We start from the raw sequence: 26,788 nt of genomic DNA, 5'->3' as shown, positions 1-26,788 counted from the left end.
GGCCCCTCAGTGCTACTTCTTGTTCAGCCAATCCTTAAGACAAACAAGTTTGTTTACATGTACAGGAGATAATGCTGCCTTCTTGTTATTTACAATGTCACCAGAAAGCGAGAACAGGCATTTGGAAGGCACTTTTGTAGCCGAAATTGCAAGGTATTTACATGCCAGATATGCAAACATTCGTATGCCCCTTCATGCTTCAGTCACCATTCCAGAGGATATGCTTCCATGCTGATGCTCATTAAAAAAAAATGTGTTAATTAAATTTGTGACTGAACTCTCTGGGGAAGAATTGTACGTCCCCTGCTCTGTTTTACCCACATTCTGCCATTTATTTCATGTTATAGCAGTCTCGGATGATGACTCAGCACACGTTCATTTTAAGAACACTTTCACTGCAGATTTCACAAAATGCAAAGAAGATACCAAAGTGAGATTTCTAAAGATAGCTACAGCACTCGACCCAAGGTTTAAGAATCTGAAGTGCCTTCCAAAATCCGAGATGGACAAGGTGTGGAGCATGCTTTCAGAAGTCTTAAAAGAGCAACACTCCAATGCGGAAACTACAGAACCCGAACCACCAAAAAAGAAAATTCACCTTCTGCTGGTGCCATCTGACGCAGATCATGAAAATGAACATGCGTCAGTCCACACTGCTTTGGATTGTAATCAAGCAGAACCCATCATCAGCATGGAAGCATGTCCCCTGGAATGGTGGTTGAAGCATGAGGGGACGTATGAATCTTTAGCACATCCAGCATGTAAATATCTTGCAAAGCCAGCTACAACAGTGCCATGCAAACACCTGTTCTCACTTTCAGGTGACACTGTAAACAAGAAACGGGCAGCATTCTTGCCTGCAAATGTAAACAAACTTGTTTGTCTGAGCAATTGGCGGAACAAAAAGTAGGACTGAGTGGACTCGCAGGCGCTACAATTTTACATTGTTTTATTTTTGAATGCAGTTTTTTTGTACATAATTCTACATTTGTAAGTTCAACTTTCATAACAACAAGATTGAACTACAGTAATTGTATTAGGTGAATTGAAAAATACTATTTATTTTGTTTTTTTACAGTGCAAATACTTGTAATAAAAATAAATATAAAGTGAGCACTGTACACTTTGTATTCTGTGTTGTAATTGAAATCAATATACATGTGAAAATGTAGAAAACATCCAAAACCATTTAAATAAATGGTATTCTATTATTGTTTAACAGTGTGATTAACTGAGATTTTTTTTTTTTTTTTTAAATCGCTGGCCAGCCCTAATAAAACAGAACATATTTTTAAGTGGCTTGGAAGATCCAAAACATATTTTTACTTTTGGCAATGCTGGAAACAAGTGAAGGAAGGCAAGTTTCGAAAGAATCATAGAACACATTTTTCTACTTTTAAAAAGAAAACCATCAAGCAATTTCTTGCTTATGATAGCACAGCAGTTGAGCTTGATAACTGAAATAAAGAATAAAAGTCTCCTCTAGTATACTTCTTCCACTGCCATAGCAGGAAACAGAGACTCTTGATTGCATGCACAACAGGAGAACAAAGGACAGTAACAGCTTTTTTATTTTAAAAAGAGTAATACCAATATTTTCAGTTACAAAGGATTTAGTCACAACTTAGGTGTTTGGAAACCGGAGTGATGAGCCTGGTATAAATGCCTAGACATACCAAACTTTGAGAAGAGTCAGTGAGTGACTTTCAGCTGGCTAAATCACATGCAATGTTGGAAAATGAAGGGCAAGTCTAATATAAACACTAACAGGCAATATGGTCAAATCTCCCTCTCTCTTACTCCAGGATTACTGAAAGAAGTTGAGAGCAGCTCCAAGTACACCTGCTTAACAGGAAGCTCTGCTTTTCATGAGCTGCATAACTATGAAATAATGCTTAAAATGGGACCTGAAAGGTAAGCCTAAAGAGTTGGGTTTGTGCCCTTATTATGCTTCTTTATGTGGTGTAAATGTGGTCTGAAACAAATGTTTGGAAGAAGATTTTTCTGCTTGTTTTTTATATCTTAAAAATAACAGAAATGTAAAATTTGGTCTTCCCTGGCTTTGCTCGAGGTCTCATATTTAGAGAGAGAGCTTTCTTACAGATTAATCAAAGGGACAGATGCATTAATCTTTAACTAGGACAACCTTTCTCAAGTGTTTACTACGTATCAGCATTAAATAAGAGTTAAACATCTCTGTTATTCAAACATGGAATATTATCTTTGTTCCTAATTTTTTCAGCACAGCATATCACATCACAGACTTCTGGAAAAGTAATATCCAGATTGAACCTTGTATGTTGCCATCACTGCTTAAAATCCTAAATTATAGCTATGTCTGTAACAAAAGGTGTGTTTTTACAATGAGATGGCTATCTAGATTCAAAATCCTGTCGGAGACAAGGAACAGGTAGATTTTAACTTCTATGTAGGCTAGTTGAAATTAACCCTCTTCCCCCACCCTGCCCCAAGGGTTCAACTCAACTAGCTACTGTGAGATAAAAACTACAGTGGCTTGTCTCCTCTTGAATTTTACAGAGATAGCTATTGCAGTGTAAAAAAACCAGATCTATTTTTGCAGCAGACACAAAACCTGTGTGTGAGAGATGTCATTTAAAACTTAGGAAAACTGCTTTTAGCGTCTTTAAAATATTATGATATTTGTAGGGCTTATATTTGACCTACTTTATTTTGTAGTGACATTTCTTCTATCTAAAAACAACAACCATAAACCTGAGTTAAAAATCAACATTTGTGCACTGTTTAATGGATCTCAAAGTACAAGTTATGTGCTTTATATTATGTAGTAAGTGATTCTATGTATTGTCACTACCACTGTTTTAAGCTTTTAACTCTGATACCCCTTCTATGCCTGTTTTTAAATATAGCATTTCTCAAGTCAAGACTAAAACTAACTGCCTTTATTACAAACACTCCAACTTAGCGATCAGGAATTCATTTACAAACAAAAAGGGAAAAAACAGAAACACATAAAATAAGCAAACTATACCCTAGTACTACTACTAATAGGAGAGCTAATCTTCCTGTTCAATATTGCAAAATGTGCATACCATAGATATGTCTAATCTAGACTGCAAACTCCTTGGAGCACATGTAATTTCTTCCTTTTTATTTTTACAAAACCAGCAACACCTCAACACTAAAATGGTGATAACACTCACTCCACAGCAATTACTTTCAATCCTCACACCTTCAAAATATGTTCTCTCCAAGTGCTTTCCAAACACTGTCTCTTCATGATATTCTGCATCAAAATTCTGATGAAAAGAAAGTAACAGAGGACTATTAAGAATATACAAAATTTTGAAGTGAGAGTATCTAAAGGCTAATATTTTTTTTTCTTTTCAGAGGGAAGACAGTAAAAATGTTCTGCTACTTAAGATTACTATTGGTATTTTCCTGTCCTTATGGTGAGGAGGGACACCCATTAACCATACAGAGTTGGTTCATATTTATGATATGTAAGCACTCAAAACATCCAACCCGACTGTAGTTTGTACAATCCATGACCAGGGCCTGATTCTTGTAAGTTTGTATTTCATTTCCAACACTGAATTCTCAGCGAAGAATGTTGAGGAACAGATTGCTTTAACTAGGTGACTAAAAAGATTTACTCTTCTGAAATCAGTGAAAATACAAAGCAGAAATATGACTCAGAAATTCAGCCACACAACACAAAGGCAATGCAATTAGTCCTCCTTTAACTCCTTACAGATTGTACTAAAATACACGCAGCCTAGCCTATCTTATCACAGCGTAGGATGGTTTTCGACTCTACCTTTTCTAAGGTATGTCTATACTGCACACTAAGCCCATGTCTGTAGGACCCAGGCTTGGTAACATGCTGTTTCCAAGCCCTCAGTTGAGTGTCCACACTGCACTGTAAACCTGGGCTTACAATTGCTGGATCTGCGTCTCACATCCCTGCTAACAGGTCTATACAAGGTCCTTCTGACTCAGGTCTGCAGCTTGAACTGCGTCCAGACTGCAAAATGACAGGGTTTGGACCTGAGTCACAGCGGGATTTGGGCTCTGACCCACCCCCCCACCAAGGGTCCTAAGACTGGATCCTGTTGAGCCGAGTCAGACTGATGTGTGTACACTGAAGAGAGGTTTGGGCTCAAAACTGAGTAGAGTCCAGGCTAAGAATGCAGTGTAGATGTACCCCTAGCATCATGATCTACTTTTGTATCTTGAAGGAAATGGAGCTTCCACCACTTCCCTTGGAAGCCAGATCATCTCACTGCCCAGATGTTTCTCCTGATCATCCTAAATTTTTCCCTCTTAATTTTAATCCCATTACACCAAGTTATAGTGCCATACATTACTACAGAACTGGTCCCCATCTTTGGTCTTCTCTTTCTTTCATTCCATTTTTTTCTTTGCACAATGTCATACACACAGTTTTTAAAGCTACCATTCTCTAAACTGATGATTCACAAGTCTACCAGTGCACTCCTTACTAGTCTCTATCCAATCCTGCATTTCTACCCATCTCTCTGACATCTCATCCTGGATTTCTCACCATTGGCATCCACTAATATGGCAAAATCTTAACTCATTATTCCTCCTCCCCCACCCCAGAATTTCTCCTCTAAAAACTATGTTTACTGCAAATTAGACACAATATGTAGAATGTGTTGGGTAAAATGAAATCTTAACTTTAATATGGTGCACTGCAATATAATGGCAGGTAAGATGCAATATAAAAATAGTTTCAAAGGTAAAAATTACATATTTAAAATAATGCTCCATTCTGTTACAATACATTAGAATAGTGGGTTTTCAACCTTTTTTAATTTGCTGACCCCTACATTTCAAATAGAGTCCTTTGGAAACCTTAGACATAGTCTGCAGATGCCCAGGGCCCACAGACCACAGTTTGAAAACCACTGCATTAGAATATCATAATCCAAGTTTTGTTTTGGGGGGTTTTTTTGTTTGTTTTTTAAAGATCTAGCTTTCTGGTCAGATTGTCTTTCTGAGTCTCTTAACTACTGTATGTTGTTTCAAAACAATGGTGATGCTTAAGTCTTCAATACCTTTTTTAAAAAACAGATATTATGAACAAATTTCTGTAACCAATATTACAAAACCTAAATTGTAGGTCTCATCTAAGAGAACAGAATTTCTTGAACTGGCTTAATTTGTTCAAAGTGACTGTATGCAGGTCCCTACAGTGTTGTTGTAGTGTTGCCTTTACTGTGGCAGCAGCTGCTTACTACTATCATCACAGTAAGCTTGAAAACGTGTAGCTTGCTGACTGTAAGAGCAGCAGCATTATGACTATCAGGCCAGCCTGTCGTGATCCCGGTCTCCATGCCCCTTCCCACCTTCAGATCATGGACAGTCTGAATTATCAACCAGTGCTGCAACGGAGGGACCTAGAGCAGCACTACTACCTCAAGTGTTGTGGGCAAGTTAAATTTTGTTCTACTTCTATTTTTAACCGGAAGTGTCCTACAGAGAATTCAAGGAAGGATTTTCTTGATAAAGAATAAAGACAAGGAAAAAGGAGTATTGAGAGGACAAGACCAGAATAGGGTTAAGAAGGAAAAGGACACCTAGGCCTGGTCTACACTACACAGTTAGGTCGATATAAAACAGCCTACCTCGATCTAAATATGTCAGTGTACACACCACAGCCTTGCCCCACCAAAGTAAATGCCCTACTACACCGACATAATAACGCCACTTCCACAAGAGGTGTAGGGCTTATGATGGTGTAGTTAGGATGACGCAGCGTCTGTGTAGATGCTGGGTTACTTACATTGGCTCTTTGCTGTCTTCTCAATTTCAGGGCTCCATGAAGCCTTGAAACCGACAAGAAAGCCGGGCAGCTAGAGCCCAGCTGCCCCTAGCTCCCTGCTCCCGTAGGGGAATGGGGAGGTGAGAAGCCCGGGAGGCAGCTGGGTTCCCTGTGGGGAATTGTGTGGGGCTGAGAGCCCTAGCTTTCAGCCCCCCAACACTGCTCCTCTTCAGTCAGTAGAGGTGCTCCTGGTGAGGCAGCACACCACTGACAGAAGGAGGGTAGTGTGGACCTAGCAGATGCAGTTAAAATCAGTGGGAACTGTATTTTGAACAAATAAAGCGCTTAAGAAGTTTCCACCTGAAAAATCAGATCCTAGGTTTCTCAAATTAGGCACTCAAATTTAGTGGATGCTTGTGACCTTGATCTCTCTACACCTCATCTCCCCATCTGTGAAATGGGGATATACTCCCTCACCTCACGGGGTATTGCGAAAATAAACAAACATTTGTTATGATTTCAGATACTATAGGGATAAGCGAGGCAGAAATGCCCATTAGGAAATTAATAATTCAGTATTCAGAGGAGAGTTTTAGTGTGTGTAGTAAATAAGCTACTGAATAGCAGATCATTCAATTAGCACTGCCCATTCTGTGCTCCTGCATTTGAACCAGGTGGCTTCCTTCTCCACATTGCCTGGGACTCAGCAGGAGAAGCAATGAGGGCATAGAAACAAGTCTGCCAGCTCTCAGTTCCTGTGTCTGGGGCAGGAAGCTGCAGGGAGCTGCAACTACAAGGAAAGTCCTACTCAGTCCCCGTGCCCTGGGCTAGAGCATGCTCAGTACAGACAAAGTCTTCAGAGAATTTAGCTGGTAAATTCTCAAGTCCATACTGAACATATGCACAGCGAAATTTTTAAAGGCTCATAACTTGGTGTTTCTTCCCCCTCACAGGAACAGCAAAAAAGAGACATCTCTGACATAAAGGAAACCCTCCTGCCAAATTTCAACTCCGGCTCCAAGCCTGGCCGCACAAGTGCTTCTTAGCAAAAGGACGTAAGAATTTTTTGAACTGTGGAAAAACAGTGTATTTTCCCCCCAACTTTGTTCTGACAAATGGCTGAACCATTTTTGCTGAAAAACTTTCCAAAAAAAATTCAAACTAAGTTAACAACTGGCTTCAAAAATTTCAGTTCCACCAGTTCAAGTTTGGCAAAATTATAAGAAACTAAAAACAGGGTCTTATACTGGAAAATGTTGGGCAATTTTAACCATAGATGGTGCTACCCTCTCCTCCTGTAAAAGTACACATGGCAGTGTTACATTCCTATGTTTGTCAATCTCACATTAACTACCTAGATAACACTACTCAATGGAACAGGCTCACCACAGTAATAATTTACTGCTATAATTGTTGTAATTTACTGTTAGAGATACAAAAGCAACAAAGTTCATTAGTAGAGAGGTCTAATACCATGAACAAACTTGCCATCTGTCAGCTATATCTATACTGTCCATCACTATCTGAATTTCAGAAAAGTACCATGAAAAAACATTAGATAGTTAGAAGTTACTTCATGCAAACAAACGTTAAGCTTATGCCACAAACCCATAATGCAACCAAATGTAGTGTACTAATTTAAAAGGGCATGACAACCTTTTTTAAAAAGCCTCCACAGCTAAGAAGATTTTGCTATGCTGAGTGCTGCTGCAACTACAGACCAAGTCATTTACAAAGCTAGTTTTCTGCAAGTCTCAAGCACACAGCTAATAAAGCTCAAGTATAGCAAATGCATCACTGACAGTAACTCAGCTTAATATGGAACCCAGACACTTGCAATTCTCACTTATTTGAGGAGAAGGAGGAAGAGGAGTGAGAAAGGGGACTTAATTTGAAATACTTTAAAAAAAAAAAAGTAATGCCATCTGAGGATGAAGGGCTATACTATGAGTGTATCAGTTGGGAAATTTAAGATTCCCATCAAAATAATCTCATTTAAAAACTGTCCCAACTTGACTACCCTACAAAGCTACTAGTCAAATAGCTTCTTCATGCTAATCTCTCTTCCAGCAGAACCTTTAGCAGAAAGTTTTGAATATCCTGTTTTGACTCCGATACAAAAACACTTTACCTGCTGGTGTACTCAGGCTCCCTGTTTTGCCTACACACTTTTGGATCTCCCTGATGTCAGCCAGAAAGTAATTGAGTAAGCTTCTGTTAATTAGTAAAAAAAAAAAAAAAAAAAAAAAATTTAACAGAGATTCCAAATACACCTCTACCCCAATATAACGCTGTCCTCGGGAGCCAAAAAAACTTACCGCGTTATAGGTGAAACGGCGTTATATTGAACTTGCTTTGATCCACCGGAGCACGCAGCCCCACCTCCCCCCGGTGAGCTGCTTTAGTGCGTTATATCCGAATTCGTATTATATCGGGTCACGTTATATCGGGGTAGAGGTGTATGAAAACTGGGAACTGAGGCACCATCAGAAGAGATTAGAAGTTTTGTGCACCTACACATGGACCAGCAAATTGGTGGTTTTGGGGGGATAGTGTAAAGAGGAAAAACATATGAAAAGCAGCAGGTCACTTCAAAGCAGCAGGTCATTTCAAAGCATCTCTGAACAAATTAAACCAGTTTCCTTTTACACAGTGCCGAGCTACTTGCACTGAATCTCCCCAACCACCAGCCTCAGCCATCGCCGTTACGGTTTAGTATTTGCTTCTGGTATTACTCACAGCATGCTAGGTGCTTTCCCAAAGGGCATTCACGCATCTCTGCCACCCACCAAACCCACTGCATACCTAACCAGCATCCACGGGGGAGACCCTTCCTGGTAACCCCCATCACCCCCCTGCTCCCCTAACCAACATCCACAGGGGATACCATCCCTGAGATCTCCATCTCCTCCCTGCAGCTCTACCCAGCGTGGAGGTGGACACCCTCCCTGGTATCCCCATCTCCTGCCTCTCTAACCAGCACCCTATCCTCCTTCTCTCCCTGTATCCGCGCGCGGGGTGGGGGGGGAAGCAGGGCACCTTTCCCAGCATCCCCAGCCCCCTCCGCCGCCCGGGGGCAGGACGGGCTGCCCGGCCCTGTCCCTGCCAGTTCCCACCAGCCGGGACTCGGCCCTGCTGCCGGGGCTGGGCCGTCGTCTCCTTCCCTCGCCCGCACTCACTCGCCAGCCGCGGTCCATCCAGCCCCCCGCCGCCGCCGCCGCCTCCTCCTCCGCCGCCGGCGCCGTGGCTGCCCCCCAGCTCGGCCTTCTTAGGCCCCGCCGCCGCCGCCGCCGCTCCGGGGGCTGCCCCGTGCGGGTAGCCGGGCCCGGCGGCGGGGGCGCTGGGGCCGGGCAGGCCGAGCGGGAGCCCCCCGAGGGCGGGCGGGGGCCCGGGGCAGGCGGGGGCGGCGCCGGGCTCCTCATGCAGGAACTGGCACTCCTCCCCGTAGAAGCAGGTCTTGTCCTTGGCGTAGTAGCGGCAGAACTTCAGCTTCAGCCCCGCGCCGGGGGCCGGGCCCGGGACCCCCGCCGCCCCGACCCCCGCCGGGGCCCCCGCCACCGGGGACGGGCAGGGGAGGCCGCCGCTGTTCATGGCAACGCCGCCAGCCTCAGCACCATGGGGAGGGGCCGCGGGAGCCGCCGCCGCCGTCACCCGGGGCTCCGACTCCGGAAGGGGGGAGCCGGGGGCGCGATTGTGCTTCTCTTAAAGGGGCCGCGCAGCTCAGCCCGCCGGAGGGGAGACGCGGAGGCGGCTCGTCAATGGGCCCGGCCCGGGGCTTGTTTATTCCATTTTCCTCTTCCTGAGCGGACGCCCCGCTACGCATGCGCGGGAGAAGGGCGTTCTGGGTAATCCGGGACCAGCGAGGGGCTGGGGGACCCGGCCAGAGGGTCCCGCGCGCGCAGGGCGTGGGGAAGGGGCCCGCGCCTCTCGCCGGACCCATCTCCCCGCGTGTGGCAGCCGCAGGCCCGGGACACGGCCCCTCCCCCGGGCACCCCCGGCCGTCTCGTGGCTGCTGGAAACACCGCCCAAGAGGCCGCAGCCTGAGCTGCTGCGGCCTCTGAGGGGAACCATGTGAAAGCGTCCAAGGCCCTCGCAAGCGAGGAGCTGCGCCTGGCTTGGCTCAGAGGCTGGCGGTTGTGCAGGGCTGTGTTCACGCCTCCTCCATGGGGGCTGCAAAGCCCCCCGCGCGCAGGAGAGAAGGACTAGCCATTGATCAGCCCCAGGCTGCTCGTGCAGGGCAAACAAACAAACCAGGGAGGCGCTTGCCATGTCAGGGAGGGGTGCCGCAGCCCTCACTCCTGTGGGTGAGTTCTCCGGCCTGTGTTGTTATCTGGGAGGTCAGACTAGATTATCATGCTCCACCACCTTTCCGCAGCTAAGTAGCTAGCTAAGTAATGGTTTAAGACACAGCTTCGGTCTGATGGTTTGTTGACATAACATGTGAAATTGTTGAAGTAAATGGGAAACACCCGGCTGACGCCACTGGAATTTTACAGTTTACTTCAGTGGGGCCAGGATTTCACCCGTCACCTTCAAACATGGCACTGATTCAAAATGCATTTAGGGGAAAAAAACTCTCTGTGATATCTCTACTGTATTCTGTAACTAAACCCTCTTTTAAAATATGCAGACTCAAAGAAAGTGTACCGTGTTACCAATTTTCTTTGCTTGCATTCCACCAGACAAGACAGGAGAGGCTGACTTGGCCACACTTCCGGCTTTAAAATTATGAATTTGTGAGTACTCTCATTGACCTCAGATGAGGCGGGTGAGGTGAGGGCTGTAGGATTGGACCCCTCAAATGGCACAGATGGTAAAAGCATTAAATTTAGAATTATTACCAAGTGACAGAAAGTGAGGCATAGTATGGTGATAGCAGGGTAATTCAACAAGAAAATCCAGGGTTTTCAATTTTCCATGATACGCAGGTATGGCTAAATATTTGGTATTTTTATACAATATATGGTGTGAAGAAAAATATATCCTGATGATAACTTAAAATGTATATATAAATTACATTATTTGTGTGCAGTGTAGCCATGTTGGTCCCAGGATATTAGAGAGACCAGGAGGGTGAGGTAATATCTTTTATTGGACCAACTTCTGTTGATGAGAGATAAGCTTTTGAGCCACACATAGCTCTGCATCTTGCCTCTCTCACCAACACGTTGGTCCAATAAAAGATACTACCTCACCCACTTTGTCTCTCATTGTTTTTTATATCCATCTTGTACTATTGTCTGTTCTAACTCGGTAGGCTACCACATATTGCGTCATGATATCAGTTTTTAATCAGAACTTCCCATTTTAACCAGCGGCCCTTTGTTATTCTTGTAGATACTGTCCTCAAATTCTAATATATTATTTTTAAAGGAACTAATACAATATGTATATAACAATGAGAATATCTCATGTTCTTTCACTGATGATGTAACCCCCCTCCCATTCTTCCCCATTTCCTTACAGCCAACCCTTGCTGTGTTTTCTGTTATTTAAATTAAAATCTTCTGCCAGGGACCTGTCATTTCTTAATTGCCTGAAAACACCATGTACAACTATGTGGCACCTTAGAGACTAACCAATTTATTTGAGCATGAGCTTTCGTGAGCTACAGCTCACTTCATCGGATGCATGCTGTGGAAATCGCACAAGACATTTTATACACAGACACCATGAAACAATGCCTCCTCCCACCCCACTCTCCTGCTGGTAATAGCTTATCTAAAGTGATCATCAAGTTGATGATCCAACACTCTCACAAATCTTGGGAGACAGGCCAGTCCTTGCCTACAGACAACCCCCCAACCTGAAGCGAATACTCACCAACAACCACATACCACGCAACAGAACCACTAACCCAGGAACCTATCCTTGCAACAAAGCCCGTTGCCAACTGTGCCCACATATCTATTCAGGGGACACCATCACAGGGCCTAATAACATCAGCCACGCTATCAGAGGCTCGTTCACCTGCACATTCACCAATGTGATATATGCCACCATGTGCCAGCAATGCCCCTCTGCCATGTACATTGGTCAAACTGGACAGTCTCTACGTAAAAGAATAAATGGACACAAATCAGATGTCAAGAATTATAACATTCATAAACCAGTCGGAGAACACTTCAATCTCTCTGGTCACGCAATCAGAGACATGAAGGTCGCTATCTTACAACAAAAAAACTTCAAATCCAGAGTCCAGCGAGAAACTGCTGAATTGGAATTCATTTGCAAATTGGATACTATTAATTTAGGCTTAAATAGAGACTGGGAGTGGCTAAGTCATTATGCAAGGTAGCCTATTTCCCCTTGTTTTTTCCTCCCCCCCCCCCCCCCCCCCCCGACGTTCTGGTTAAACTTGGATTTATGCTGGAAGTGGCCCACCTTGATTGCCATGCACAGTGTGGGGAGAGTGGTCAGTTTGGATGAGCTATTGCCAGCAGGAGAGTGAGTTTGTGTGTGTGTTTTTGGGGGGGGGTGAGAAAACCTGGATTTGTGCTGGAAATGGCCCACCTTGATTATCATGCACATTGTAGGGGGAGTGGTCACTTCGGATGAGCTATTACCAGCAGGAGAGTGAGTTTGTGTGAGTATGGGGGTGGGGGAGTGAGAAAACCTGGATTTGTGCTGGAAATGGCCCACTTTGATTTTCATGCAGGTTGTAGGGAGAGTGGTCACTTTGGATAGGCTATTACCAGCAGGAGAGTGAGTTTGTGTGTGTGGTTTTTGAAGGGGGGTGAGGGGGTGAGAGAACCTGGATTTCTGCAGGAAATGGCCCACATTGATTATCATATGCATTGTGAAGACAGTGGTCACTTTGGATGGGCTATTACCAGCAAGAGAGTGAGTTTGTTTGTGGGAGGGCGGAGGGTGAGAAAACCTGGATTTGTGCTGGAAATGGCCCAACTTGATGATCACTTTAGATAAGCTATTACCAGCAGGAGAGTGGGATGGGAGGAGGCATTGTTTCATGGTGTCTGTGTATAAAATGTCTTGTGCGATTTCCACAGCATGCATCCGATGAAGTGAGCTGTAGCTCACGAAAGCTCATGCTCAAATAAATTGGTTAGTCTCTAAGGTGCCACAAGTCCTCCTTTTCTTTTTGCGAATACAGACTAACACGGCTGTTACTCTGAAACATGTACAACTATGACATTGTGTAAATACTAAATAATATTGTGAGGCTGTTTCTGCAGTGTGTGTTCTCCTTTGTAGACGAAAGGTGGGGGTTTGGACACACCCTCATTTTGAGTTTTGTGACAGGATTCAGAAAAGATTTCCAAAAGCATAACCGTAAATTTCATGCTGAAAAACAAACAAATTCCTTGCTGAAAAACAAACAAATTCCTTCTTCACAGATGTTTGAAAACTGACTTAAAATTAATGCAAAATAAGGGATTCTCCCTTTGGATGAGTGAGACTCGGCAAACCTGCCATTTTAAAGGTGTGTTTAAAGATTCTAGGGATGGAGAACTTTGTTATGTGGGTTTTCAATGAGTCATTTGCAATCTCAAGATTTTTTTAAAATCTTCCTCATTCAGACTGTCTCCACCGTTTGTGACACAATCCTTGCAATTATATATATATATATATATATAGCAGAAGAATCCCCATATTTTTAAGCGCCATGAATATTATTTTGGTAAGAAAACATTTACTATGGAATTGAGATTCCTTTTTGTCTTGCTTAGACTCATTATTATAAAAAATAGAAAATCAGGGGCTGCCATCAAGATGCTTTGACAGTTTGTATGAAAAGAGAATTTCAAAAGTGAGTGGGATTTTAAATGTCACATTGAAACAAATCAAAATACTCCCTCATCATATAAAGGCTTCAAAAACATTTTTAAAAGCTGTTTTAAAATGAAACCTCAGACCACAGTTCTAGCAATTAGCATTATTGATATGACTTCTTCAGGTGGTTGCAAACCAAGGGAGAGCAAATGAATTGCTCGGTTGAAGAGGTTGGTCAGAAAGATGGGCAAGATCCAGGCCCATCCTACCCAAGGCGTCAGGGTTCTATTATTTGCTTATTATATGGGGCTCTAGTCATAGTCCCTGCAAATGTCCCTTTGTGGAATGCAACCACAGACACATCTGCTCTGTCGGATTTGCAGCTCACTGGTGTCCACTAGAGTCCTCATTCAAACAATGACATCTCGGTCAGCTCCCACTGCAACCAGTCCCTGGTCTGAGAACACCAGGTAGTGCCAGAGTACCGCACGCTCGCTGGTGAGGTAATCTACATAGTGTACATCCATGGGGATGTTAGACCATGTCCAAATGGAAGGATAAAGTTGTCTGTTGGGGAGCAGTACAAGTTGGCTAACCCAGTTGTATTGGAGTGGGATGTCATTCATTTTAACCAGCTTCTAGGGCAGGGGCGGGCAAACTTTTTGGCCTGAGGGCCACATCGGGTTTCTGAAATTGTATGGAGGGCCGGTTAGGGGAGGCTGTACCTCTGCAAACATCCAGGCATGGCCTGGCCCCTGCCTCCTAGCCGACCCCCCCACTTCTCACCCCCTGATGGCCCCCCCGGGACTCCTGCCCCGTCCAACCACCCCCGTTCCCTGACGGCCCCCAGGGACCCCTGCCCCATCCACCACCCCCTGCTCTCGGTCCCCTCACTGCCCCCGGACCCCACACCCCTAACCACTCCCTGAACTCCCCTGCCCTCTATCCAACCCCCTCCCTGCCCCCTTACCATGCTGCCTGAAGCACCGGTGTCTGGCAGCATGGCTGCACCAGGACAGGCAGCCGTGCCACACTGCTCTGGGCAGCACAGAACACCGGGTCAGGCCGGGCTCTGCAGCCCCACCGCCCAGAGCATTGCGCCGCATGGCTGTGGGGGAGGGAGAACAGAAGGGGAGGGGCCAGGGGTTAGCCTCCCAGGCCAGGAGCTCAGGGGCTGGGCAGGACGGTCCCACGGGCTGTAGTTTGCCCACCTCTGTTCTAGGGAGTTTTCAGAGATTCCCATCTCAGAAGCTGTGGGATTTCCATACCTATTTGGGGAAACCAGCCTACCATTGTGAGTCAGATCAAGACAGATGAGGCTCCCCTCAACTGAGGGAGATTCTCCTGTTGTTCAGGCGTATATAGAAGACCATTATGAACAGCATTATGCCATGGGGTACTTTCAGCAAGACATCAAATTTCTAACGGAGCTGTAACTTTATGATTGAACCACAGAGAATGAGTAATGGAAATAACATCCTGAGTCAGGCATATGACCTCGTGGGTTCTGACAGATTTCACTCACGCTGGAATCACTAGAGAAAATAGCTTTCTCCAGGCCCTAAGGGTTTTTGCACCTTGGCTTTTTGAGTACATGGAGCTCCTGTGACAAGGTTTGAGTTTGCAGAAGGATGTGCAAACATCTTTTACCTCAAATGACTATCCACTGCATGACCGTAGATAGGTGTCTCTACCTTGTTAGCAGGTATTGGAATCTGACTGGGAGTTGCAGTTTAATTGCTACCGACTGTGGGGCAGTTGTGATTAATTAGATTCTATCCTGAATATAAAAAGAAAGATGTGATTAGCTCGGGTTTATGACAGACAGGACCTAAGGGAAAGAACCCAAGAAGAAAGCTTAGACAGACCTACCAACTTAAGGAGAAGGCACAAGTTGGGGACTGTGTTGTGTTATTTTGGGTTTACAATAACCTGGGGTTATACCATTACAAAGTACAATCAAGCTCAATAATTTTGTAGGGTTAAAAGAAGATTGGACATTTATATGGATAATGAGAACATCCACACTTATGTTAGACAGGATTTTAACAAACGTAATGAGAGGTATATACCCTCTTCCTTCAGGGTATAAACAACTAATTGCCTGAAGTTTGGGAGAAATTTCTGCTATGGACTAGTTATTCTGTTAGAGGGAATCTTGTATATTCTAAAGAATCTGATACTGACCACCATCACAGGCAGGATACTGGACTAGATAGATGACTGGTCACAATCTGCTGTAACAGGTTCCTATGGGGTTTTGGAGGGGATGGGGGTTATCCCTAAGGGCTTCCCTTCACTGAAATATTAGCTTGAGGTATAACTCAAGTGTTTCCCCTTACCTATCTCCAGTCCACACATAAATATCTTTAGTTTGAGTTAAGTGGTGCTTTAAACTTGAGCAAGCTGTCCCAGGCCCAGATTAACAAATGTGTGCTAAGTGTACTTGCACAGGACTCCTGTCTCCAGGAGGCCCCTAACCACCTGGGGAAAAGAAAACAAAAACAGAGTGGTGGTGTGGCCCCATGCTCCAGATTGCAAAGCCACTCACTCAAATTTGGCCCGGTTGCCCCTTTGTCATGACAGAGGGGCAGCCGGTCCAAACCTAAGCAGCACTGCAACCCACACACCAGATCGCAATGGCAATCACATTTGTCCCAGCCACCTCACATCATGATTATGGGGTGGCTGGGCCAAACCTGAATGAGTGTCACTGTGACCTGGCACTTGGCTCTCTCCACTTCTGTCATAACCATTAAACAATCAGAAGACTTGTGCCTGACCCGAAAGTCCAAAGCACACACCCCTCCCCCCGTCAGTTGATAACCTTTGTTTTGGGGGTATGACGTAGACAACACGCGGGGCGTTTTCCTAGGGTGGTGATTGTCTTGTGTATCACATACTTTGCCTAGTTTAAGGAAGGTGCCTTCCCCACAATTTCCATAGTTCACAGGGCCCCAGAATTATTCCATCTAGGCCTGAGCTGTCCCCTAAGGGAGTATGGTTTGACACTCGAGTGCAGCTGATGCTTAAGCTAGTAATGTAATGGAGGTGCAGCTTCAGGTTACACTTTGAGATAGCACAACTCATCAGCTGCTAATCCACTCTATGCTGCTAACTACATCATTCTGTGTATCTTGAGTGTTGTTTTGCAGTTTGGCTGCTCTCACTCAAGCAAGGCTAACTCCAGTTAGCTCTTGCAGTGAAGAGAAGCCATACTCTGATATAAAAGAAATAGAGTGATTGTGTGATGTGGTAACAAAATCAGTTTTCCCAATGAAAAATCCAATTTTAGTTCTAGCATGTATGTGTTCAAAAAACAGATACCATTTACTAGTTCACTCAGGAAAGTGCTTTACTATTGGACATATTAGGATGGAAGTCCTCTGTCTCCTGTTCAATACATCTACATGTACATAAGCCAAATGAACTGGGTTTTTATTTATTCATTTTTAGTCATTAAATATGAACTAACCTGACAAAAGAAAAACCTTCCAGAATATGGTTTACTCATAAACATACACACTGAGACTTCTGATAAACAAGCAACTGAATCACCAGCCATGAAGTCTGATTCTTCATAAACTGATAAGCCAACCACAAAAAGGCGAGGAATCAATAAAATCCTCTGCATCTTGCCCAAGCATGTAGGGACAAAATTAGACACGCCAAGACACAAAATGAAATTAAACTAATAGGGACAAAAAGGGTACCAAGAAAACATTTTAGAAATACATTAGAACCAAGGACAGACTAGGCCCATTAGTCAATGAGAAGAGAAAGTCAATAACAGAAAACACAGCAATGGCTGAAGTTTTAAAAACACCGTTTTTGTATCAGTTTACACCAAAAAGGTTAGCAGTGACTGGATAACTAAACATAGTGAACATCAGTGTAAATAGGGTACGATCTGAGGCTAAAATAGGGAAAGAACAAGTTAAGAGTTAGATGTCTTCAAGTCAGTAGGGCCTGACAAAATACACTGGGACCTGGCTGAAGAGATCTCTGAGCCATTAGCAATTATTTTTGAGAATTTGTGTAAGACGGTAGAGATAGTGGAGGACAGGAGAGGTCCCAGAAGACTGGAAAAGGCCAAATATAGCTCCAGCTTATAAAAAGGAAATCAGGACAACCCAGTAATCAGTTTAACTTTGGTACCCAGAAAGACAATGGAACAAATAATCAATTTGTTAGCACATAGAATATAATAAGATGATAAATAACAGTCAACATGGATTTGTCAAGAACAAATCATGTCAAACCAACCTAATATCCTTCTTCAACAGGGTAACAAGTCTCCTGGATGTGGGGAAGCAGTAGATGTGAGGTATCTTGACTTTAGTAAGGTTCTTGATCCTGTCTCACTTGACCTTCTCATAAGCAAACTGGAGTAAAAGCCTAGACCAGTATTTCTCAAATGCGGCCACAGTGGCCTCATGTGGCCACCAGGGACTTTTCTTACAGCCTCAGGCTCCTGGGTGGTGATTGTGGGGTGCGGGGGGGAAGCAGCGGCTTCTCCCCTGGAGCCACCAGTGGGGGTTCGTCCCTGCCCCCTTCTGGAGCCACAAACACTAGGAGCAGGTGACCACTGTGAGCTCCCCACCTTCCTAGGGGCGGTGGGGCTTGGATTTCGGGCTTCAGCCCTGGGGTGGTGGGCAGCAGGATCTGGCCATGCGACGGTGGGCTTCATCCCCCAGCCCCAGGGCTTTAGGCCCTGGGCTCATTCCCACCACATCATCCCTGGTCCCTGCTGCCTCTTCCATCCCTCAGTTGTGCAGCAGCACCCCAGGATCCAGCCCCAGACTCACCCCCCACATCCCCCGCTACCTCTTCCAGCCCCCCATTGCCCCGGCCCTCCTTACCTACTTCCCCATCCAGGGTTTAATTTGTCTCCCAGCTTGCCAGGGATGAGTAAGTCTGCTGTGAAAAGTGATATTAACAAATATCACTTTTCACTGTAGCAGACTTACTAGCTAGCAAATTTTTTTTAAAAATCAACCAAAAAGAGCAAAACACGCAAAGCACCTTATTTGTGTTTCTATTCTGTTTACATCCAATAAAGAATAAAGACAACTGTACATTCTTTTTATTATTGAATCTGTAAAAAACCCCTACATAAATAAATTGCTATGATTTGGGCATGGATATGTGCATATTTATTTGTTTTTCCTAAAGTTAATTAAGTATTTAAGATAAAATTGTCAGAGCGGCCACCAAAAATGTGTTGTGAGAACCCCTGGCCTAGACAAACCTTCTATATGATGAGTACACAACTGGCTGGAAAACAGAGAGTAGTTATCAGTGGTTCACAGTCAAGTTGGAAGGACATATCAAGTGGGGTCCCACAGGATCTGTCCTGAGTCCAGTTCTCTGAATAGCTTCATGAATGATTTGGATAATAGCTTAGAGCAGTGATTTTCACCTGTGGTCCACGGACCCCTGGGAATCTGCAGACTATGTCTAAAAGTCTGCAAAAGGTTGTCATTATCCACAAAACAGTGGTTTTCAACTGTTGGATTCCTGAGGGTCCGCAGATTGTCTAAGATTTCCAAAGGGGTCCACACCTCCATTCAAAGTTTTTTAGAGGTCCGCAAATGAAAAAAGGTTTAAAACCTCTGGCTTAGAGAGTATACTTATAAAGTTTGCAGACAATACCAAGCTGGGAGGGGTTGCAATTGCTTTGGAGGACAGGATTAGAATTCAAATTGATCTTGACTCACTGAAGAAATTGTCTGAAATAAATACGGGAGAAATTCAGTAAGGACAAATGCAAAGTACTCTACTTAGGAAGGAATAATCAATTGCACAAATACAAAATGGGAAATGACTGCCTAGGAAGGAGTACTGCAGAAAAGGATCTGGGGGTTACAGTGGATCACAAACTAAATGTGAGTCGACAACGTAATACAGTTGCAGAAAGAACGGACATCATTCTGGGATGTATTAGCACAAGTGTTGTAAGCAAGACATGAGAAGTAATCCTTCCACTCTACTCAGCACTAATAAGGCCTCAATTGGAGTATTCTGTCCAGTTCTGGGAACCACACTTCAGGAAAGATGTGGACAAACTGGAGAAAGTCCAGAGGAGAGCAATAAATATGATTAAAGTTCTAGAAAACATTACCTATGAGGAGAGATTGAAAAAACTGGAGTGGTTTAGAGAAGAATAAAGGAGTGGGAGGAATGATGATAGTCTTCAAATAAAGGCAGGAGGAATGATGATAGTCTCAAATACATGAAAGGTTGTTATAAAAAGGAGCATGATAAATTGTTCTCCTTATCCAATGAGGATGGGACAAGAAGCAATGGGCTTAAATTGCATCAAGGAAAATTTAGGAAGAACACCCTACCTGTAAGTGCAGTTAAGCACTGGAACAAATTACAGTCTTAGGGAAAGTGTGGAATCTCTGTCTTTGAAGGTCTGGGATGGTCTAGAAAATAATACTTAGTCCTGCCTCAGTGTAGGGGATCGGACTAGATGACCTATTGAGGTCCCTTCTAGTCCTACAGTTCTATGATTCTATGAATGTGTTGGGGTAGAGGAGGTGAACACCATAAAAGTTTGTTGTCATAATTAAGGCTATGTTTTAGTCCATGTCTTTTACTAAAAATACCAGTGAATAAAATTTGGGGGGGGGGGCTGCCTGGGGACCCCGTGGGTGCTGGGGGAGGATGGGCTGGCTGCTTGAGGGGTGCGGGCGGTGGTGCGTGGCCCGGGACCCCCGCTGGTGCTGGGGTGGGATTGGCAGGGCCGGCAGGCTCCCTACCTGGCTCTGCGCCTTCCCCGCAGCAGCAACAGAGTTTGGCTGTGGGAGGGGGTAGGGGGATGGGGCATGGAATGGGGTGAGGCAGGTTCTGGGCAGTGTTTACCTGGGGGGGCTCCCCGTAAGCGGTGACATCCCCCACGCTTAGCTGCTAGGCGGAAGCGTGGCCAGGCAGCTCTACTGCGCGCTGCCTCCACCTGCAGGCACCGCTTCTGCCCCTCCCATTGGCCACGATTCCTGGCCAATGGGAGCTGCGAAGCCAGCACTCTGGGTAGAGGTAGCATGCAGAGCTGCCTGGCCATGCTTCTGCCTAGCAGCCGAGCAAGGGGAATGTCACCACTTCCGGGGACCGCCGCCCAGAGCCCGTCTCACCCAGTCCCGTGTCCCAACCCCCAGCCTCAGCCCCTTCCCACACCCAAACTCTGCTGCTGGGCGCGAGGGCGCGGTGGTCCAAGACTTCCCCAGCAGTGGCCAGTGTGCCTGGTGCAGGGGCTGCCTGAGCTGCCCCTGAGCCAAGCGCACTGGCCACTGCAGAAATCACAGAGGTCACGGAAAGTCATGGAATCTGTGACCTCCGTGAGAAACTTGTGGCCTTAGTCATAATCCATAGTGGTGTTCCTCAGTTTGCAATACCTTCTTTAAGTTCCCAGGAATCCTATATTTTCTTTCCTGCTTTAGGGAACTTTTTCTTTCACACTCATCTGATTATCTCCCTCACTCCTCTTCAGATCTCTGCAGCTTCCCATTTCCCATCACATCATGTTTAAACTTGTTTTCATTTCAACATCAAAACCCAACATAACTGGCCCAGCCTACATCTCCAAGCTCGTCTTTTTATCACATTGCTGGCTCTGCTTTGCCAGTGACATCAACCTCAATGCTCTGTTCATTCACTTCTGCAATTGTCTTTGTGACATTTCTATGCAATCCTCAATGTGTAAAATGCCTTCCCAGATCTGGTCCATCAAGCTACTACACTCTTTTCATTTAAATCCTTCCTAAAGGTTCATTTTCCATGATGCCCATAAGAAATTATTCAACCAATATTAATAACAAAAAATCCTAGTCATTGCTTCTGCTGGGTTTCATAGAGCATCCTAGCTATACTGAGTCTGTCTTGCTTAGACTGCAAGCTCTTTGGGGCAGGGATTGTCTGGATTTTGTTTCTTGTACAGTGCCAAACATATTGTTAGTGCTTCATAAAAAATCAATAAAATACGAAGAATAAAATGAAGAATAATGAGAAGTTCTGGAACTACACCACCCCCTCTCACTCCAACGAGTGATGATATGGGCACCCTATCTGAGGCAAGCAGCTTTAATGAGCCAAACTCCACCTTTCCAGCCATTGCCAATGGATGTGAAAAATTACAGGAATAATTGAGCTACAACATCAAATGCATATGTGAAGAAAGATATGGGGATGTAATTTAGAGACTAGAGCAGAGGACCAGGATAGGCTAACAGTGAGGGCCCTCCACTTTTATATAGAATGACTCACTAACTCACTGTGAGAGTGGGCAAGTCAGGTGACCTTTTTTTGTAGTCTAGACAAACAAGCTGTAAAGCAAGCCACACTAGGTCCTCACAGCTGCTGTAGCTAAGTTTGAGCTTTCCTGTGGAAATTAATAGCTTCCTATGCCCACCCACACAAACTGCCGCTTTACTCCTGTTCCAGCTATTAGAAACTGTCAGGGTTCCTTCCCCACTCTGAACTCTAGGGTATAGATGTGGGGACCTGCATGAAAGACCCCCTAAGCTTATTCTTACCAGCTTAGGTTAAAAACTTCCCCAAGGTACAAACTTTGCCTTGGCCTTGAACAGTATACTGCCACCACCAAGCATTTTAAACAAAGAACAGGGAAAGAGACCACTTGGAGACGTCTTCCCCCAAAATATCCCCCCAAGCTCTACACCCCCTTTCCTGGGGAAGGCTTGATAATAATCCTCACCAATTTGTACAGGTGAACACAGACCCAAACCCTTGGATCTTAAGAACAATGAAAAATCAGTCAGGTTCTAAAAAGAAGAATTTTAATTAAAGAAAAGGTAAAGGAATCACCTCTGTAAAATCAGGATGGAAAATACATTACAGGGTATTCAGATTCAAAACACAGAGGATCCCCCTCTGGGCAAAACCTTAAAGTTACAGAAAACAGGAATAAACCTCCCTGTTAACACAGGGAAAATTCACATAAAACAAAAGATAAACTAATCCACTTTGCCTGGCTTACCTATACTGGTTGCAATATTGGAGACTTGGATTAGGATGGGTTGGAGAAGATGGATTTCTGTCTGACCTCTCTCAGTCCCAAGAGAGAACAAACACGTAAACAAAGAGCACAAACAAAAGCCTTCCTCCCCCGCCAAGATTTGAAAGTATCTTGTTCCCTTATCGGTCCTTTGGGTCAAGTGCCAGCCAGGTTAGCTGAGCTTCTTAACCCTTTACAGGTAACAGGACGTTGCCTCTGGCCAGGAGGGATTTTATAGCACTGTATACAGAAAGGTGGTTACCCTTCCTTTTCTATTATGACAGAAACACAAGACCAGAAACTTCTCATTAAGAGTTTTAAACTGAGCAGGTCAGCTGATAGATTCTGACGAACAAACTCTTAATCATCTGGAGACGGCTGCTCTCACTCAGTTTTAAAGTCTTCTCCCTCTTGTGATGACATATGTTGCTGTGTATTTCCATGAGACATTTAGAATCTTGCTCGGATTTTTGCTTTGAATCTTCCTCTTTCGTATTGTTATCACAGCTTGAATGATGCACCTCCCTAAAGATACCAACAAATTACGCGGACTTTCAGCCATAGACTGAGCAGCAGAAACTGCATTTGCTTCAAAAATTGGATTGTAATTAAATGGCCAAAAGTCAGCTCTGTCCAACCTGCCCTGATATATTTTTTTATCAACACTTGTGAGCTAAGGTTTAAGGGAACACAAGAGAGAGAAATACAGTGGCACTAACAGATATCTAGTCTGGTTCACATAATACAGCTCCTTCTGCAATGATCCTTGCAACAGAAGGAAGAGGCTCCCTGTCCCTCAAAGAGGCCCTTTATTCCCCCTCTCACAGCCATTTCCTTTGGGTGCAGGTCTCAGTTGTATACGTTCTTGGGCCCTCAGCTTTTGAAGAAGTGGTTTCATGGTGTAAAGGTTTGTGGTCACTGACGCGCACCCTTAAGAGAGCCACCTGCTGCGCTCAGTTTCACTCAGTTGGGCCTGGGGACTGCAGGCTCCAGTCAGGCAGGAGAGTCTCCGGCACCAGCAACCATGAGACCACACCAACCCAGCACCTGCTCCAGCGGCAGCCCTCTTCAGCTGCTTGGTAAGGGCACACACAGCACAAAGCCTCTTCCAGTCCTCCCTTACTATTATCTGATTCCTTTCTCCTTTTTTTCTCTCACTGCTGCATGCCCACTCTCTCCCTCCGTCTATCCCCTCCTGCTTCTCTTCTCTTTCCCCTTCCATGGCTCTTTCACTCATTCTTTCCTGCCCACCTCCTTTAACCTCCCTCTTATTCTCTTTCCCTCCTTTCTTCTATTCCTTGAATACTGTTCTCTCTCCCTCTCCTCTCCACCTTCACAATCTCCCCTTTCCCCATCTTTCAGCTTTTACTCTCAGTGCACCCAAATTCATCTCATGTACAAGGAAAGAGTTCAGACTTAATGACAAAGTGGTTGTTTTCCAGTGTAAAGAATGCTAATACTGACTTATTTGGATTGTTTTAAGCAATATGGGGCAATTTCTTAGCTAAACCTTATATGGAATACCATGGCAGAGTAAGACTTAATATTGCATTTGTGGGTTACTTGGTGGTGTTTTAGAGTAAATTGTGTTGTTTTGCATTTTTGTTCTAGGGTGTAAATGGAAGAATACATCATATTAAAATGTAGCAACTTCTGCCTGATTCATTGCTATTGCAAAGCTTTTCGTTTTTAAAGACTTGGTTTCCCATTTTAAAAAATTATTCCAAATGTTTTAATGTTAGGAGAAATGGAGACCACATTTATTGTATGTGAGATGCTTCCAAGCTACTTTCCTTTGTCTCTGAAATAAACTTTCCTTGCTTGTGGTGAGCTTGATCTAGTTGTTACATAATTCAGGATTGTGAATCATGAGAGAGGTGTGCTTTTTTTTCTGGCTCTGCCATAGCCCTGCTGTATGACTGGGAAAGTCATTTCATGATTTTGTTTCCCCAACTGTAAAAAGTGGATAATAAAACTTACCTGCCTTCCAGAGCTGTTATTAGGGATGGTTCATTAATGTTTGTAAACCTATTTGAGATCTGCCAAGGGAAGGCACAATAGAAATGAAAAGGATTATTTTAGGATCTCCTGCTGCAAATGACTCTAATGAAATGAGCACTAAGCAAAACCTGTCAGGCTTAGATTTTGGTGCGTTTTCTTCTAGAAAAGCAAAGGATGTAAACAAAGTACAGTAATCTTTGTGGGAATCAGAGTTAGCATAGCATCCAGTTCTGGGCTGTTAGTCTTACACAGTGCCTTAAAAACTAACCACAGTGTTACTATTAATTGTTATTATCTGTATTACTGTAACACCTACAGACCCGCACTGGGATCAGGGCCCCATTGAGTTAGGTGCTGTACAAACAGATAGTGAGAGACATTCTGTGCCCTGAAAACAAGATGGACAAAGGGTAAGAGAATGGGAGTATTATTATCTCTATGAAGAAAAGGAGTACTTGTGGCACCTTAGAGACTAACAAATTTATTTGAGCATAAGCTTTCGTGAGCTACAGCTCACTTCACCGGATGCATTCAGTGTATTTTCTGAATGCATCTGATGAAGTGAGCTGTAGCTCACGAAAGCTTATTCTCAAATAAATTTGTTCATCTATAAGGTGCCACAAGTACTCCTTTTCTTTTTGCGACTACAGACTAACATGGCTACTACTCTGAAACCTGTCATTATCTCTATTGTGTACCATGACTAATTGTGCAGATATATGATTTGTCGGTTCAGAAGTACAGCAGGATTTTCACTGGGGATCGTTATCTCCATACATATAAAAATGTGGGTTTTTTTTAAAAAAATGTCATTTTTAGAGTAGGAATTATGACGTTAGTGAGTGATAATGAGATTCTTAAAATTGAAGTAGCCATTTCCCAAGACTTTGTAAAGGTTCTTCATTATTACTCAGAAGTTTGAACTGAAAACCAATAACGTAGCAGGTCCAGGTCTGACAGACTTTATCCAGCTGATATAAAAATGTTATCATAAAACTGTATTTACCCAGCTGTATTTACCCAGCAGAGACTCTCTAAAACTAAGATGAAAAGGAAAATATAAAGTTAAGACTCCCACTCTATCTTTACTTCATATATCTGCAGTTGCAGAAATCTCTGAACAAAGAGTGTCCTATGTGTGTTCGTTGCTGCAATAACCAGGCAGCAAGAATTTGGAAAGGAAGCCTGGGAGCATTATAAACCAAAACTTGTTTGTTTTATGACAAATAAAAGCTCCTCCCCTTATTGCTTTTTTGGCAATCGCAACCAGACTAGACACATGTGGTTAAAGGTAATAATATCTGGGGTGAAATTAGCACAAATCCAGGCAAGTGAAGTGCAGAGAAGTGGGGGAATAGGGCTGTTGTGCAGTTGCCCTCCCCACCTCACCCTGCAGTTTATGGAATGGAATCACTGCCCTTCTATGTCACTTGTGGATATGCATAATCACTGAACCCGAAACTGTGTCCAATGCCACCTTTCATGGCAACCTATATAGGCCTGGCACTGAAATCTCTCTGCAACCACTATGGGTGCCATATGAGACCTCATATGGCTTTAGTAGCAGACCTCTCCATGCAGCCTCAGTTGTGAGGAGCATGTGGTGCAGAGGGATTTGTGTTGGTTTGACTCACCAGAGTGAATTTCACCCTTAAGAAACAGTCTTGCTTCATTTATATTTGCTACATTAACTTTTCATGACAGCTTTTCATGGGGCTGCCCATAGTTTCGAGACAAATTAGAGGAATCAAGTTATGAGTTACTGATTTAGTTCCCAGTCTTGCAATGATGTTAATGGACATTTTGCATGAGTAAGAACTGCAAATTCAGGCCCTAAAAAGCTCCAGACGGGACAGCAGTTTCTCTGATTCCGCAAAAGCTAAAAGACAATAACACTGACATACATATCATGAAGCCTATAGAAAACAAAACTGAAGTGTGTAACATTCCTGTACGGGAGTACCAGAGAAGTCTGAGACTGGAGATTTCATTTCTATTTTTTAAACAGATAACAGAATTATTTGGGACCTAGTTTTCTCCAGAATTTGTCAGTCTCACTGCAACGCAAAGATTACCTTCTTATAAACCAGCGGATAAAACACTCCAGAGCATGTTCAGACACAGACCCATGCCACTGCCAGAAATGGTAAATGAGTGAACATCCAAGAGGCAGAATCATGTTTTATCCTGACTACACTCTCTCCTGAAGCATGTTAAACCTTTACGCAAGCCAAGCAAATTCTTTGTACGAGACTAGTACATGCTCT

General features: G+C 44.0%; 2 protein-coding genes across 13 annotated transcripts in view; one reads left to right on the top strand and one right to left on the bottom strand.

Annotated features, from left to right (window-relative positions):
• Positions 1-9,361, bottom strand: part of PAN3 (poly(A) specific ribonuclease subunit PAN3) — a 116,380-nt gene extending 107,019 nt beyond the window's left edge. For 9 of the 10 annotated variants that reach the window (XR_006286359.1, XM_037891626.2, XM_037891630.2 and 6 more), the window contains exon 1: positions 8,950-9,361. Coding sequence is in view for 9 of the 10 variants with exons in the window: in XM_037891626.2 (XP_037747554.1) it covers positions 8,950-9,361 (412 nt within the window). In the remaining variant the exon portion in view is untranslated. Of the gene's footprint in view, positions 1-3,211; positions 3,279-8,949 lie in introns of all 10 variants that reach the window. The other variant, XM_037891645.2, reaches the window with a different exon arrangement.
• Positions 9,362-10,012: 651 nt separating this feature from the next.
• The window catches only part of FLT3 (fms related receptor tyrosine kinase 3), an 89,759-nt gene continuing 72,983 nt past the window's right edge, over positions 10,013-26,788 (top strand). The window contains exon 1 of one of the 3 annotated variants that reach the window (XM_037891594.2): positions 10,013-10,506. Coding sequence is in view for 1 of the 3 variants with exons in the window: in XM_027820340.3 (XP_027676141.2) it covers positions 23,545-23,599 (55 nt within the window). In the remaining 2 variants the exon portion in view is untranslated. Of the gene's footprint in view, positions 10,699-23,458; positions 23,600-26,788 lie in introns of those variants that run through there. The other 2 variants (XM_037891595.2, XM_027820340.3) reach the window with 2 other exon arrangements.

Source organism: Chelonia mydas, chromosome 1 (genome assembly GCF_015237465.2).
Source record: "Chelonia mydas isolate rCheMyd1 chromosome 1, rCheMyd1.pri.v2, whole genome shotgun sequence".
NCBI lineage: Eukaryota > Metazoa > Chordata > Testudines > Cheloniidae > Chelonia > Chelonia mydas.
This window is presented reverse-complemented; position numbering and strand designations above follow the sequence as displayed.